This window comes from Asterias amurensis, chromosome 1 (genome assembly GCF_032118995.1).
Source record: "Asterias amurensis chromosome 1, ASM3211899v1".
Classification (NCBI taxonomy): domain Eukaryota; kingdom Metazoa; phylum Echinodermata; class Asteroidea; order Forcipulatida; family Asteriidae; genus Asterias; species Asterias amurensis.
The window spans coordinates 12,494,319-12,510,424 of NC_092648.1; the positions used below are offsets into that span (position 1 = coordinate 12,494,319).

Sequence of the window (16,106 nt, forward strand, 5' to 3'; positions counted from 1 at the left end):
TCGCATTCGCATGAAGTATGAACCGGGCTTTACTTCGAAGTGAAGTATGCTTAATGATTCTTAATCATTTATTCCTTCGTCCCACCACTAGGTCTTTGAGAACTGCAACAGCAAAGCAATGCAAGCCAAAGCACTGAAACTGCTGACAAACCTACAGGGCTGCAGCAGGACTCTAGCAGCAGAGTTCAACGACATGATGGCAGCTTCCATGATCGCTAAGGTCTTAGTTACTGCTAGAAGTATCGTTGGCTTTGAGATGCTCAAGGTATGTACATTTTTTTTTTTTTTTTTTTTTTTTTTTTTTTTTTATAAATATATATAAAATATAAAATAAAATAAAAATGTACAGCAGTTTCTGCGTAACAAATCCTTCTGGAATCAGTGATCTCTTTTGAGTAGTGTTAGTTCCGAAAAGAACCCTTGGTTGACAACTCAAGGCTACGATCAGTTTACTCTGAAGACGATCAGAGCATACAGAGCATACAAAACAATAAGGTGTCAACCACAAGGGCCCAATTTCATAAAGCCTGTAAGCACAAAAATTTGCTTAGCATGGAATTTCTTCCTTAATAAAAACAGAATACCAACCAAATTTCCACGTGATTTTCAGGATAAGCAAACAACAGCTGAATGCCAGTAACAAGCAATATGCAACAAACGGAAACTCCAATCTCATTCCCGTTAAGTGGTAGTATTTTTTTCCCTCAATAGGTGATGTTGGACGCCTGTCTAAGCAAACCCATCATCTACCACTGCTGTCTGTCCAAGCTCTATCGAGTCCACAGTGACACCCATGCCATCATACAAGACACACGTCTGGTATCTGGCCTCCTGCTAGATTGGCGTGTGTGGGAAAAGGCTGAGCCTGGTGTCCTGCAGATGCTGTTCCAGTGCATTGAGACGCTCATTGAGGCCGAGAATCCATTCCAGGCTTTTAACATCACCCAACTGCTGAGTATCCGCTGTGTGAATAGACTGCTGATGATCTGCAAGGTAAACATGCTTATCAGTTCAAATGCAAACATTAAACATTTCCAAAGATACATACAGAGATTATGGCAGTGGACACTATTGGTAATTACTCAAAATAATTATGAGCGTACAACCTTTCTTGGTGACGAGTAATGGGGAGAAGTTGATATTATAAAGCATTGTGAAAAACACCTCTCTCTGAAGTAATGTAGTTTTCGAGAAAGAAGTAGTTTTCCACGAACTTGATTTCGTGACCTGAGATTTAGAATTTGAGGTCTTGAAATCAAGCATGTGAAAGCACACAACTTCGTGTGACAAGGGTGTTTTTTCTTTCATTATTATCTCGCAATTTTGACGACTGATTGGGCTCAAATTTTCACAGGTTAGTTGTTTTATTGATATGTTGAGACACACCAACTGTGAAGACTGGTCTTTGACAATTACCAATAGTGTCCAGTGTCTTTAAAACTTCTGTCACGGGAAAAGCAAACGTGAGCTTGAACTTTTCCGGAACTGACCTCAAATCAAAGGAAGACCTGTTATTGGCTGAAGGGTTTGCGTGGCAAATCTATGTAGGGTGTGTTCGATTAGCTTCTCCGTGTGTATCGGGGGTTTACACTTGTGGTAGCCACAAAACGAGGCTAATTAATACGCTACAGTGTTTTTGCTTGCTAATTTCCGTGTACACAGACTGCTAAATTGGAGAAGGGTTATTTATCATTAAAAATATTTGGGCAAGATCAAGAACACTTGGAAAGAAAATACAAACCAAAGCAGTAAGTACAGTGAAGGTGTCACTTTACTGCACTAAAGAAGCCACAGGTAAGATCCAATAAAATGTAGAAGACATGATCTTCACCTGAATCGTTATATTAAATAAACCATGCACATGTAGATTTGTTTATTTTCAATTGTGTCCAATCGGATTACCCATACATCATCATATGACCTAGACAGCTAATATGATTGGCTCATTCATTATTTTCCTTAGGAGCGTCACCATGAAGACCTGCCCTGTATGGCGCCCCATACCTGCAGCTCCATTGTGTCCATCATTAAGGGTCTGATGGGGCAGCCACCGGACGTAAACCTCTTAGCCGAAGTCTGTGACTTTCTTCTGGCCATCCATCCGGCCGTCAACACTTTTGTCTGTCATGCTCAGTCCAGCTTCTACTTCTCGCACCATTCATGTAAGTGGGAGGTCTTTCATTCCTCTCCTAAACTCACCCCCCCCCCCTCTTTTTGGCGTGTCCTGACCATGTGGTTTACTTCACTGAACCCAAGCTGTGGTGTTGTCAGCGACTGTGGGTCTGAATCTCGTTCAGGACACATGTACCCTTGAGCAAGGCACTCTAACCATAGTTGCTTCATAAAAAGTTGGGAAGGTAGGGCCTTCTGCTCTACCAGCCAGGCTCCTAGTGGAGGATACCCTTGCCCATACCTACATCCTTACAGACTACATTCTTGCAGTAGGTGGCAAGTCGCCTCTGGTGACTGTTGATTTGGTCGACAGCCCAAATAAATTAAGTTAGCACTCACCTCCGGCTTTGTGGTGTTAGGTGATATCTCTTTATTTTATTTTATTGTGTTGTATGTTATGATTCATTCTTTGTTATAAATGCAGTTGTCCAGCAAGACTACAAGCAGGAATTAATAAGGAAAATATCCCGGAGTGTTAGCTCTGATGAATCATTGGAGAGAATGAGAGCTGAATCTGCATTGACGGCACTCTACGTATCAGATGAGGAGTGTAGTACAGGTAAGGTTCATACCCAAAAGAATCTTTAGACCCATTGCATATGGCAAGCCCAAATTGGCAAGCTCAAATATGAAGGTTGGAGTTTTAGGTATTAGTAGACCGACAGAAGTTACCCCAAGTGGGATTTTGACAAACCTGCCTTTGTCTTTATTTATTCTTTCTTGCAATGATGCATTTTTTGTTTGTGTTGTTTTTAACCAAAATAATATTAACAAAATCGTAATTCATTCATTTGCACATCATTTTTCTGTAGGCACTAATATATTTAAAAGTTGTGAATAAGGTGTGCAACAAATTCCCAATTTAACGCACCACCGAGCGCAGCCAAACTACCAGTTAATTTCCACCACAGCAGTACTAAAGCAACATCCAGTAACATAGTCCATCACTCTCGTGAGGACGATCAGAGCATACTGATTGAAACATTGAGTTATCAACCACTGGTTCTTTTCAGAACCACTACTCAAAAGAGGTTTTCACAAAGTGTTACTGCTATCCTCACCTAATTATACTGATGCAAAGTTTCAAACATGTACAATAAAGGGATATTTCAAACTAACATGGTTGTAATTTTCTTACAGACCCTACCCATACTTCGGACACTGATAACTCCTCCAGCCTTTCAAAGTCAGCTAACCCCGTTAAGAGCTCATCTGCTTCCTTAAACACTGAAGAAGCCAAGGTGTTAGACATGAGTGGTCTATGTTCTGGACTTCTCAATCTCCTTGCAGAGGCTTTAGTAGTGCTCCCGGACTCTAGCTTGTCTAAAGTTCTGGGTATCGTACTAAAGCCTGATACCCTAATTGTGCTGTCTCACCATGAGTCACCACTTATCCGTACGAGAGTCATTCAAGTAAGTCATATTTAGTGTTGTGTCGTGGCCGAGCGGTTAAGAGCACCAAATTCAAGCTCTGGTGTTTCTGATCAGCAGAGTGTGGGTTCTAGTCCCGGTCATGACACTTGTGTCCTTAAGCACTTAGCCATGATTACTTTGTAAAGTTGGGGAGGTATTGCTTTCTACTCTACTTCCAGCCAGGCTTCTGATGGATTATACCCAAGCGTTTTACCATATGGACTGTATAGGGGTTTTACTCTGATTCAGCCCCAGGAGTAGGTGGCAATGGCCCCTGGCAAAATAGTTGATTTGTAGCCCACACCTTAAAGTGGCTTTCATGCCTTGTGTGTCTGGCAACTTGCATAATAAAATATGTAATGTAGTGTTGGGAATTTATTTTCTCCACTTGAAGGAACAAATTGAAGGAACAAATTGTAGTACACATTATTAATAACTGCGGTCAGAAATAAATTAAACATTTGTGTGGTTTTCCCTCTGTTGGATTCACTGGTAAGTACATCATCATGTGAAAGGTATATCTGTACCCTTCAATCATACAACTGATTCTTTTTCTACCAACAGCTTTTGGACGTGTTCTTCCACCGAGCCTCAATGTCCCAGGTCGATGCGTTCTTAAAGCGGAAAAGTTTCCACCTGTTGGCCAATCAGCTTCATCAGTACCCAGCAACCAGAGACCTGATGGAAGCGTGTCTTACCATCACTCTGGGCAAGCCAGTTGATATGACTCTCGGGTAACTACTGTCTTTGCTGTCTTATAAAAAAAAGCTAAAGAAATGTGTGTGTGCGGACCAGCAATGACAATGCTCTTTGTAGTTGTAGCTAGTGCACCAACGATGATTATTACTCTTTTAAGCTTAGTGTTTATAATATGTAAAAAATACTGTACAGTGTTTTTTATGTAAGACGCTATATTAAAATTACAAAATAAATAAATAAAAATTATTATTATTATTATTGCAATTTCGGGGGAATAACCACTTTTTCCCAAGCATGCACAGACCGGGTAAGTTCTTCAGTCAAGGTTTTTGAAACTTGTTTTCTTTGCTATCCCATAATTCCACCATTTGACCCCTTGCACGCGCGTCACACGCGGCGACTGATGCCACGCTCACCATATTGGTGGGCAGTTAGGGTTACGTGTATTAACGCCGTGTCGCCCAAAATGCGCACTTCACTGCATAACGCACAGCATACTCTATGCATAGAGTTCTATATGAAAACGCACAGTGAAATTGCCCACCAGTATGGCGCATTCATGATTTTTCTGATGATGACGTCAGGTGAAATGGGTCAATAGAAGGTGTTTACTCCCATGTTGTACTATCGCATTGTTGCAAAACGCCCTCCTTCAATGTTGCTTGCATTTTTTGACGCATACAAAGTAATGAGATAACGAAGACTGCGTTGTGTAGTACTGTGATCGCAATGTCTGGTAAGCATTTGCAACACTTTCTACTAAATTTGTTTGCATTTATCCAAACCGTAAAACTGGAACCGGATGATCACTTCGCTAATCATAAAACTTTGTAACCGTCACAGGCTTGTAGTTCTTGGATAAACTATTGACTCATTTCACTTTTCTGCGAATCCTGGTCTTGACGGCTAGAACAAATAAGTATATAAATAACATTGGTTTTGTTGTTGTTTCTCTTAGGTTGGAGTTAATGCTGCTGCAGGAATCTGACAAGTTCCAGCACATGTCTTCAGTACTTCTGATGTCTCTACTTGAGAACTCGGTGCATGATTTCAGTCTGTGTCATGATGGAATATGCATGGCCAATCAGGTAGGTTTAAAGTTCACTGTCAAAGGATAATGCATTATGGGTTTATGGAAGAGTAAATTTGTTCCAACCCTGTACTAAAAAGAAAAATGCTTAACACTTGAAAACAACCAACCTTGTAAAATTTAATGAATTTAGGTGAATAACGGGAGGTGATGGTACATGTAGCATTTAAAATTTAACTAATTACATACAAAAACTACAAAAGCTTTTGTAGCAACAACTACCTCATCAAGATGCAAGTAGATGAATGAAGTAGTTGTTGCTATGAAGGCTCATGCAGTTTTTTTATGTAGTTAGTTTGTCTCTAAGTGCTAACACTACCTTCCTCGGTTTATCTATCAGACTAACCCAGCTAGCTTTTAGTATTGAAACAAGGTGATAACTTTTAGTGCGATCCGTGAAACAACAGTCCATGTTCTGTCCCCTTTTATTTTATCTGTTTTTTTTATTGTTTATTTCTTTCTGTTGGTCGTTAAATGTTTTGACTTTATCTCTAACGAAAATATTTCTCTGGAGGATTGGCACTGGTTTGAGCTTTAAAATCAGTTAGCTTCCAGATTAAAGGTAAAAGTTGTTGTGCTCACAAACCATGTATCTTATCTTTGATTTTGGCAGTTATTTGAGGGTGTGGATCAGATTGCTGACGTGATGCTTGCCAACGGCCTGGTGGAGACACTGTGTAACGTCCTCTCAGCCATCTGCAGCAACTTGCCCAAGGACGACGACGACGCTCGGACCATGAGTAGGCATTCATCCACATCGTCCAACACCAGCCAGGAACTCAAAGACGATCAGAATAATGATTCGAAGATTGGTGGAACTGAGATTGACGATGAGAAAACTGAAGTGGTCGCCAGGGATATTCCATCTGGCGGGAGTTTACATTTGGAAGCTGAAGTAGAGGGAGCCCTTTGTGAGGACGCTTCGGGAAGCAGCAGGCCTGATGATTCGGAGGAGAAGAATCTTGAAAATGTCAGAACGCTGGATGAGATAAATTCAAACTCACCAAAATTAGACTCGTTACACCCCCTGAGAGCTTCCATCGAACTCAACGGATTGACAGAAGACCAAACTGCAGGACTCAAAACTCACGATGAGGAATCGTCAGTTAGTACAGACTTGAGTGTGTCTGAGAGACAGGAGGCGCAAGAGAAGAGTTCTCCTGGGTCTTCTTTGCACCTGCCAGGGGAAGATACTCGGATCTCGGCTGCTATGCTTATACTCATCAAAGATGTCCAGCATTTTATGGCGTGCATTGCCAATCGAGTCTTCAGGTATAAAAGTTTTCTTTTCCATTGTTAACCAGGGATGAAATTATTCCGCCTTTCGACGGAATTTTGACTTTCCGCCTTTGAAAAGACGTGTTTTTTTTCCAGTTCCGACTTTTTAAAAATCTCTGACTTTGGCAAATTGAGTTCTGAACCTTTCACTTTCCAACATTTAAATTGACAATAAAAAATATAAGTTTTGAAGATTTTGAAATGAAATAAAACAGCTTTGATTACTATTTAAAGCTCTAAGTGTGTTACAGGGTTTGAAATTAGCGGGTCCAAATGCGAGTGAAAATAGCGTCGGGCGAGTCAAAACCCAAATGCGAGTGAAAATAGCGTCGGGCGAGTCTCACTAGCCTGCCGAGCGAGACAAATATTTGTTCCTTTTCACATGTAAATGAGGGTACAGTGGCAGAATTCCAAATAAAACTTTTAAAATAGTGAGTTTAACACTTCTAGAAACTTGCTATACTTATCAGGATCAGGGTCTGATCTTTGCTATCGTTCATTTCAGAATACACGTTGTCGTACAATCATTGAAAACAGTCCATTCTGACCAACATTCCCACGCTATGATTGGCCGTTGATGGCTGTTGTTTAATCCATATTCATGACCTTCTTGACTAGACACTTTGTGACACTTGGAGGGGCAGGACAATGTTGTATTTATTGTAATTTTAATGTTTTTAAACTCGCAAACCAAATTGAATTTCACTGTATACATGTATGTGTATGTGTGTGACAATAAAGCAGACTATTGACAATTGACAAAATTGACAAAACTCTGCCAGCATCCTTTGTGTACAAAATCAATGGTAGATGAGAACAAATGGTTAAAGTTAATTAGTTTTAAAAGAAACAATAAGCCTAATAATTTTTGTTATACCTGGTTCTGAGGTTTGCATGTAACTTTTCAAGCCTGACCAATACTCTCACAATTGTTTTTATCTTTTTGTCCAGTTCCAGTAGTCAGTTTGACTATTTTGAAAGCATGCTGCATTTACTGGGAGATATGGAGGAGAGACACAGAGCAAAATATGGTGAGTTAAAAAGAAATTATTATCCTTCTTCTCTTTGTAACATTTTCCAGTGAGTTGGCCAACCGTTAAAGACCATGTAACTGCATATAATAAGCTGTACGCACAACTGACTATGCTCAGTTTTATTAATTTTGGTTTTACCCTTGCACCGCTGTAAAACCAAAAGTATCATTCCTTATCTCGATGCAAATTTAACATCTATTAAAAGGGCAGTTATGTGCTGTTTGGATAGATGATGTTTACATGGTGTGAAAAAAATCTAATATAGCTGTTGCAAACTGAACAAAATGAGCCATAGACCTTATCGCAAATACCATTGCGCAAGCGCAGACTGTTAAATGAGGTGCATTGTGGGATAGATATGGATCAAATTTGGACACCAGCTAGACCACAATGCACCTAATTTCAAGCTTTACACGCGCGCCCCAGTATTTGCGAAAAGGTCTATGGTATTAATGCAAAAAAAGTTTGAAATTAGGCTCAGTTCATGTGGTCAGATTTTGGTTGCAATGTGAACAAGTGAAACCATAACTTTCATTTTTTAAAGTTTAGTCAAGAAAAACCTTTTGTTTCAATATTTATGACATTTGGAAGTGGATGTTACAAGTTGTTTTGATGGTTTAGTGGTTGTCACAAGCCCCAACCCTATATGAAATCCTGACACTGAACAATCCCACGCATTGTTTTATTTCCGCAGGTCCAGCCTCTGCAGTAACGGATGTAGTGTACGAGACCCAGTCTTATATCATTAAGGAGCTTCTAGATCACTTTAAGGCTACCTCCATGGCCATCGACGCCGCTGCCACTAAAGGAAAGAAATCCTTGAGCTTCCAACGAAGCGCAACCTACTCAGGTAAGCTGTATAGTCCTTGACCAACTCAGGCCTTGCTCTTAAGCTTCTTTGTTAAGTAGCCAACCGGGCTAATAGTTAACTCTGGGTGTAGCTAGCCCCCAGGAAGTTTAACTAGCCCTGATTTTAAGTTGTTGTCATAAATGTATCTCAAAAATAAATTAACACATTTAAAAAACATTATTCTTCACATCTGAATGGAAGAAATATGAGCATGTTAAGCAAGTAGTTTGCACAGTTTTTAGCATTATGTAGGCTTTATTTTTGCATTCCTATGTTTTTTTTTTCCTTTTAAATCTGGTATTAGCTTGGCTGCTGCATCATTTTGCACTGTAGTGATTTATGACCGACTCTGGCAAAACCCTAACTTTTGGTCAAGCAAAGTGGGAAAAAGTTTAGCACCTAAAGACACTGGACACTATTAGTAATTGTCAAAGACCAGTCTTTGTCACTTGGTGTGTCTCAACATATGAATGAGCTTACAAACCTGTGAAAATTTAAGCTTGATTGGTTGCCAGGTTGCGAGATAACAATGAAAGAAAGAAAAAAAACCTGTCACACAAAGTGTTGGCTTTCAGATGTTTCATTTCGAAACCTCAAATTTTAAATCTCTGCTGTTAACGCATTTGCTGCATTTGTGGTAAGTGTTGAGAAGTTTAGGGTTTTGCTAGAGCACGTCTTATTTGAAGACACCTTATTTCTTTAACTTTATTGCGTTTCCCAGAACGGAAGTACGAGGAGCACAAATGGCAGAGAAATGCATCTTATTCCATTGGATCCAAAGGTGACTTTTAAGTATACATGTAGATCTGTTGTAACAAATTCAATAAGAAAATCCTTTCGATATCTCAGATTATTTTTCTTCCTAAATTTCATCATATTACCTTTTGCAATTTTTCTTGCTTAACCGTGTAGAACTTTATGCATGTATTTGGAAGTAGGAATAGCCTTTGATAAGTGGTGGTGGGAGTTCTATGATTTTGGGCGAATTCTAAGAGCTGTTCATGAAGACAAAAGTACTAAACTATTTTATGCAAAGCAAAAAAAGAAGCAGGAAACCAGTGTAAATGTAATGTTATGACAAGGTATTTTGTCTGGTAACCGTTCTCTAATAAATGTGATTGGTTAAGTATATTTATAACTGGTTCCGTGCCAGACTCGGGTCAAGGGTTTTTTTTTTGCAATCAAAGAAAATTGCTTTTTATTTGTAGAGGACGAGGTGCTACTTGTTCTGACAGTAGCATGATGATTTCCTAATCTTTAATTTTAATGGATGTTGACTTAATTCTCAAATTCAACTTGTCATGTTGTTATTGTTTGCATTGGTCACTGTGGTGCAGTTGTAAGACTGCATGACTTGCGAGGTTGTGGGTGTGAATCCTACCAAGCTATTGTCGTCTAGGTACTGATACACAATTTCTTGATTGGTGAAATTTATAGTTAAAGACGTTGAAACAATGTTTATATGAGAGAGATTGGCTAGTGCCAGCTTGGTGTTTATATCCCTTTGTGGGAGGTTGCCGAGTTCCCTTGACGGGAAGATCATCTGAACAAACAAACATCAAAATAGACAAATTTTGTATGCACATGTTTTAATCCTCTGGATTAGTGCTACTTACATGCGCTGGACAACATGCTTTTGAGTAACAATAATTGAGTTTACTTTTGTTGTTCCTGACTCACATAAACTGCTCTTTGTTGGTTTGTCCAGTTGTTTCCCCTCAGTGGATTTGTTCCCATCTTTGCCTGCATGCTCTGCTATTCATTCATTATTTTGCTCATCCAATAGTTGCCCTCCTGATCATGTTCTGTTAGTTGTTTTCGTATGATTATTGTGTGCCATTTTCTTGAATAATAGGAGACTTTCTGGGACGATAGAGGGCAGCAGACTTGCCTGGTAAATCCATTGTTCTCAGAATTATGTGCATGTCAGAACTACATAAACAATGGAAATTTACCCGGTAAGTCTGCTGCCACCTAGCGTTGGAAAGTCTCCCATTATTGTTGTTATTTGATTGGTTTACTGTGCTCTTTGATGTACTTGTGTTTGTTGAGGTCAAATAAATAATACTACCCGACAATACTAATACTAATAATCATCCACAGGTTCAGTATCAAGTTCAAGGAGGATGTTTGCATCAACCAGCAGCTTGTCCAGTGAACTAAGCCCCACCTTAGAGGACTCTGTGTCTATCATCTCAGGAGATCAGATGACAGAGTTTGGTCCTCTAGCAGAAGGTGAGATTGGCAAATAAATAACTAAAACAGCACCTCCAGTTGTCTCCTGGGCCCAAATTCATGGCTCTGCTTACCAGTGAATTCTGCGCTTGTGATCACCATTCTCCAGTTACTGCGCAAGCGCTGAATTTCTGCGCTAGCTGTGTAAGCGGAGAATGCCTAGTAATGTAGATTACGCATCAAAAACTCTGCTAACCTAGGAAATATGCTTAACGTAAGCGTGAAACTTCCTGCTTCCGTAAGCGTCGACTATTTGCTTGCGATAAGCAGAGCCATGAGATTATCCACAGCGACAAACTTAACATGTCAGGAGCCCATTTCATTAAATTGTTGGTCAGGAAAACACTTTTGTTCGCTGAGCAAAAATTCAGCTGGGAACCAATGATCATGTTCTCAAACATTGTATTTTGGCTGGTAACTTGCTTCTGATAACTATACTATAAGTAATCTATAGCATCATTGAAAAAATAGCTATATGCACTCTTCAGGTAATGATATTTGTTGGGAGGATAAATATTAGTACAGAATTTGACATTCAATTGCTTCACATGATGTTAAGACTAAATGCTTTGTCACACAGGCAACTTGGAGACACCAACTGTACTGTGTGCACAAGGAACACTTTGCCAGCACAAGAGACAATCTTCTACCTGTAAATAACCTTTCACACACAGCGCGGCCAACTCACCAACAGCGCCTGCATTGCTTGCAACAGCGCCTGCAGTGCCTGCATTGCTGTAACGAGAAACGTCTTGCACCAAGACTAGCGCGTAGTATTCGAAAACAACTGGTTATAAACAGAGCTCCAGCTGGTCATTATCAGCCGTTTAAACACCCCCATGTGATGTGCTCTCCACCAATATGAATAGCAAAACTGTCTGAGGTATTTTAATGAATGTACATTTAAACTCTTTTTGCCCCAGATCGTCGATACTCCACGGAGCTGGACACCTTACTGAGAATGCAGAGGTCACATTCCATCAAGAAGAAAGTACCGAACAAGAAGCTGGCCGATGAGGAGCTACTCGCCAAACGCTTCCAGAGAATCTGTCTTCTGTCTGTCAATTTAGTGGTTCAGAGAGGTAGGCATGAACATCTTTTTATCAGTTGGGTTATTTCTAACCGATTACTTTCTCAACAAACAGCAGTTTATTTGGACCTGCCTTGGTAGTAGGTAATAAGCAGGGCAAAAAAGTAGTCTCCTGAATTGCGAAATCTACTCCGCAGCCAGAGAATAAATAGCAAGAAAAGTTCAACAAGTTCAGAACACTGTCGCTATCCTCGTCTCACGAACCTCTTGTTCCAACGTATTACACCTATCTTACAGGAACTCAACAGGCTCTTGATCAAATCTCACCACTTTCAAAGTTCTATAATATGGCCTTATCGTTCTGCTGGCAAATCTCTACTGATACAGACTACTTTTTCCACTCAATTGTTTTGTCAAAGAGCCTTCCACTTTATTGCACCTTTGTAATAGACAGTATACCTCTTCAGTTTTGCCAATCTGACTCTCTTCAAATTTTCAAGGAACTTTTATTTAAAGACTCATTTATAAGAATCTTTACTTTTCTAACTATTACTTTATATCTTTCATGTCATTGTTTTATGTTACGTCTTTCCCATAGAGGCTCCTGCGTTATGCACTATGTAAATGTCTCGTATTAATAATAACCCCGTAACCAAAAACTACTTGCAGATCCCAGCCTGACCTGCCAGTCTAAACCAGCTACATCAGTGACTCCTGATGAGAGTTATCTCCCGCCACCAGAATCCACCTACAAGCAACTATGCAAATATCTCTTCCACCTCCTGACTGATGCGTTTCTTGCTACCATGGTGAGCGAGCAAGCATTACAAAAAAAGTGTACACTCAAGATCAAACACTGTCCTCACAGTGTAGAATCGTGCAATGTTTAATGGACACACTTCCCCACAACTTTTTATTGAATCTAAAATTTGGTGATGTTTGCGGTAGAAATCTCTTTTGAATAGTGGTGGTTCTGAAAAAAAAAAGTTTTGATCAGTATGCTCTGATGATCTTCAGGAACCAACACTACTTAAAAGAGATTAACACATGGTGCTATTGCAAAACTAATTGTACTCCCACCATGCTAAGTTGCAAATACTATTTAAAGACAATGGACACTATTGGTAATTGTTAAAGACCAGTCTTCTCACTTGGTGTATCTCAACATGCATAGAATAACAAATCTGTGAATATTTGAGCTCATTTGGTCGTCGAATTTGCGAGATAATAATGAATGAAAAAACGCACCTGTCAAACGAAGTTGTGTGCTTTCAGATGCTTGATCTCGAGACCTCAAATTCTAAATCTGAGGTCTCAAAATCAAATTAGTGGAAAGTTACTTCTTTCTCAAAAACTAAGTTATTTCAGAGGGAGCTGTTTTACAATGTTTTATACTACCAATGTATAAGCTATGGTTTCTAACTGGCTAATTATCCTGCTACTTTAAGTTTTGAGGCAACCTTGATTTCAGATTTCAGTATTGTCATTAATCCTTTTCCCAGGAGAGGAAGCTCGGTCAGCGTAAGCAGTGGGAGACCATCGTCTGGTCATCCCGAGAGACACTCCGCCTCCAGCTTCACCGTCTCCTAGTCCACATGATGTCCCCCAAGCAAGCCACATCGATCAGAGTCTACCTGCTCAGGATAGCACGCATGCCCAGCTCCAATCGGATACTTCAGGCTGTACTCAACTCCAATTTGCAGGTAGGCTCCAAAGTGAGTTCCCTGCTATATTTTGTTTTGGATTATCTAAGCTTAGAAATGTAGGGAGCCCAAGTGTTGAAATGTCCAATCCAACTTTGTGATTTACATATTTATATGTGTGGGGTTGCAACCTTTAGCCTCACTCTCTTTTCCTTTTTAGCTGTTAGCCAAAGAGAGCACATTTATCTACCAGTCCTTCTCTCTAATTTGTAGACACTAGTGGTGACTAATTTTTGATTCCCAAGATGCATTGGGGCATATTGTTTGCCCCAGCGCAATCAATTGTCGCGCCTTCGACACTAGTGGCACTAGTCACCAAGGCTTACTATTTGTTATTATGAAATAATAGAACTAGGATCTACACTACAACCCCTTGCTCACTGAAGGTCTGTAGCCAGCCCCTGTCTGTTTTACAGATATTTCCATGGCAAATGTTCCACCAGTCTATCCAACCTTGTTCCTCCTGTCAGTGTGTGTGAGCGTAAGTCCAGGCTTTCTGCTTGTTCTCATCCTTATACTGTGGCTGTGCGGAGATGTAGAGCAAAGAGCTACTCCACTAGCTTATCATACTGCATCTCTTTGGAACTTCTTGCCTGGTGCATGTTTCCCTTCATCCTATGATCTGCCATCTTTAAAGAGGAATATCAATTCCTACCTTCAGCTCCACTGAGTTTCTGCATTTCTATATGTTTTCTCCCTTGTAGCCCTTTACCTAGAGTGGCTTTTAGCCTTGTTTTGGGCGAACTTGCAAAGACAAAAACAAAATAAACAAAACTATTTGTCCATTGGTATTCAGTCACAGCACCACCTTGGTAAGTTTGAGTTATACCTTTTCGACCTGCTGCATCACCACGCCTCGGAGCTCACAAAAGCAGACAAGAAACTTTGCCAGAAGCTGATGGACATTCTAGAGAAGTGTGGTTTCCATCCACTCTACCCTGAAGATATGGACAATACATCAAGAGACAGGGTTGCAAAGGTGAGTTGCTTTAGCCCGTTTCACACTGCACTATTCCTCGGGGGGAAACCCCAGGAAATAACCGCCGGCCCGTTCACACTGACCCCTGATCCAACCCACCAAATGAGCATACCCTGGGCGCTAGCCACCCCTTCTTTAAAAGTGCATTTTCAATGAAGATGTCTTCTCAACGGCAGATCTCTGATGTCAAAGTTTGATGTCAGATGTTCAGGCAAATGATTTCATTGCACCTGTGATACATCAATTGGGGGCCACATATTGCATTTTTAGCATACATTTCAAGGAGCCTGTTTGTTCGTGATGTGGGGAATACAGAACACTGTGGGTGTGCAGAGGTCTATGTTGTTCTCATTATTATTGACTGTTTGCTGTGCACAGGAACTTGAGAAGTTGGCATCTGATGAGCAGTCTGTACAGGAAACCAACATGAAACAGCGGTTGGATGGGGGTGCCAGTGCTTGGGCTAAGCTCGGCACATTGTCTGGGGAGGTCGCTAATTCAGCCATGGAGGTCACACAGGTAAGCTCAACCCGCCAAATTCCAAAATTATAAAAATATTATTCATGCTATTATTATTATAAATAGAAATGGTACCTTTGTGGAAAGCTCCCACCCTAACCAATATGTTTAACAAGAATCATAGGGTGTGTTCGATTAGCTTCCCCTGGTCAACCCCGATCTGCCCCCGGTACGTTCGAATAGCTTTGACGTCATTCCGGGGGCTCACCCGGGTCAGCCCCAAGTACCCTGCTTGTGGAGCGGGTCACTTGGGGCTGGGCCTAGGTGCATGGCGTTACCATGAGAGGTTGAGTGATTGTTCGATAAGCTCTTGTCAGGGGCTCACCCGAATTAGCACCACGGGGTCGTCACACAGGGAAGTTAATCGAACACACCCGATTGTCGTGGCTGAGCGGGTAAGCACACCAGACTTATGCTCTGGTGATTCTGGTCAACAGAGTGTGGGTTTGAATCTCAGTCGTGACAGCTGTGTCCTTAAAGGAACACGTTGCCTTGGATCGGTCGAGTTGGTCTTTGAAAAGCGTTTGTAACCGTTTTTTATAAAATGCATATGGGTAGAAAGATGTTGTAAAAGTAGAATACAATGATCCACACAAACATGCCTCGAAATTGCGTGGTTTTCCGTTTACCTCGTCGACTAACACGTCGGCCATTTATGGGGGTCAAAATTTTGACTCCCATAAATGGCCGACCGTGTTAGTTCGCACAGTAGAAGGAAAACCACGCAATTTCGAGGCAAACTTGTGTGGATCATTGTATTCTACTTTTACAACATCTTTCTATCCATATGCATTTTATAAAAAACGGTTACAAACGCTTTTGTTTTGACCAACTCGTCCAATCCAAGGCAACGTGTTCCTTTAAGCAAGACCCTTAACCATTATTGCTGCGTCCTTCGGATGGGACACAAAGCCTTTGGTCCTGTGTGTTGTGTAATGCACGTAAAAGAACCCAGTGCACTTATCGAAAAGAGAAGGAGTTTGAGCAGCAGCATATTGCACCACGTAAACCATCACATAGTGCTATGTAAAGGAATTGGTCTTGTACATGTATGTACTCCAAAAATGTAGCTTAACCTTGCAGGGAAATACTAAATGTTGAATCA

The 16,106-nt window shown here is 40.6% G+C and overlaps 1 protein-coding gene across 4 annotated transcripts in view; it reads left to right on the top strand.

Moving 5' to 3' along the window:
- The window catches only part of LOC139945917 (lysosomal-trafficking regulator-like), a 64,253-nt gene that overhangs the window by 27,646 nt on the left and 20,501 nt on the right, over positions 1-16,106 (top strand). For 3 of the 4 annotated variants that reach the window (XM_071943444.1, XM_071943436.1, XM_071943452.1), the window contains exons 17-33: positions 92-265; positions 712-993; positions 1,964-2,162; positions 2,597-2,731; positions 3,313-3,584; positions 4,149-4,318; positions 5,242-5,371; positions 5,987-6,645; positions 7,603-7,682; positions 8,380-8,535; positions 9,257-9,316; positions 10,639-10,770; positions 11,694-11,852; positions 12,470-12,609; positions 13,303-13,515; positions 14,300-14,482; positions 14,861-15,001. In XM_071943444.1, coding sequence (XP_071799545.1) covers positions 92-265; positions 712-993; positions 1,964-2,162; positions 2,597-2,731; positions 3,313-3,584; positions 4,149-4,318; positions 5,242-5,371; positions 5,987-6,645; positions 7,603-7,682; positions 8,380-8,535; positions 9,257-9,316; positions 10,639-10,770; positions 11,694-11,852; positions 12,470-12,609; positions 13,303-13,515; positions 14,300-14,482; positions 14,861-15,001 — 3,285 coding nt within the window. The remainder of the gene's footprint in view (positions 1-91; positions 266-711; positions 994-1,963; positions 2,163-2,596; positions 2,732-3,312; positions 3,585-4,148; positions 4,319-5,241; positions 5,372-5,986; positions 6,646-7,602; positions 7,683-8,379; positions 8,536-9,256; positions 9,317-10,638; positions 10,771-11,693; positions 11,853-12,469; positions 12,610-13,302; positions 13,516-14,299; positions 14,483-14,860; positions 15,002-16,106) is intronic. The other variant, XM_071943461.1, reaches the window with a different exon arrangement.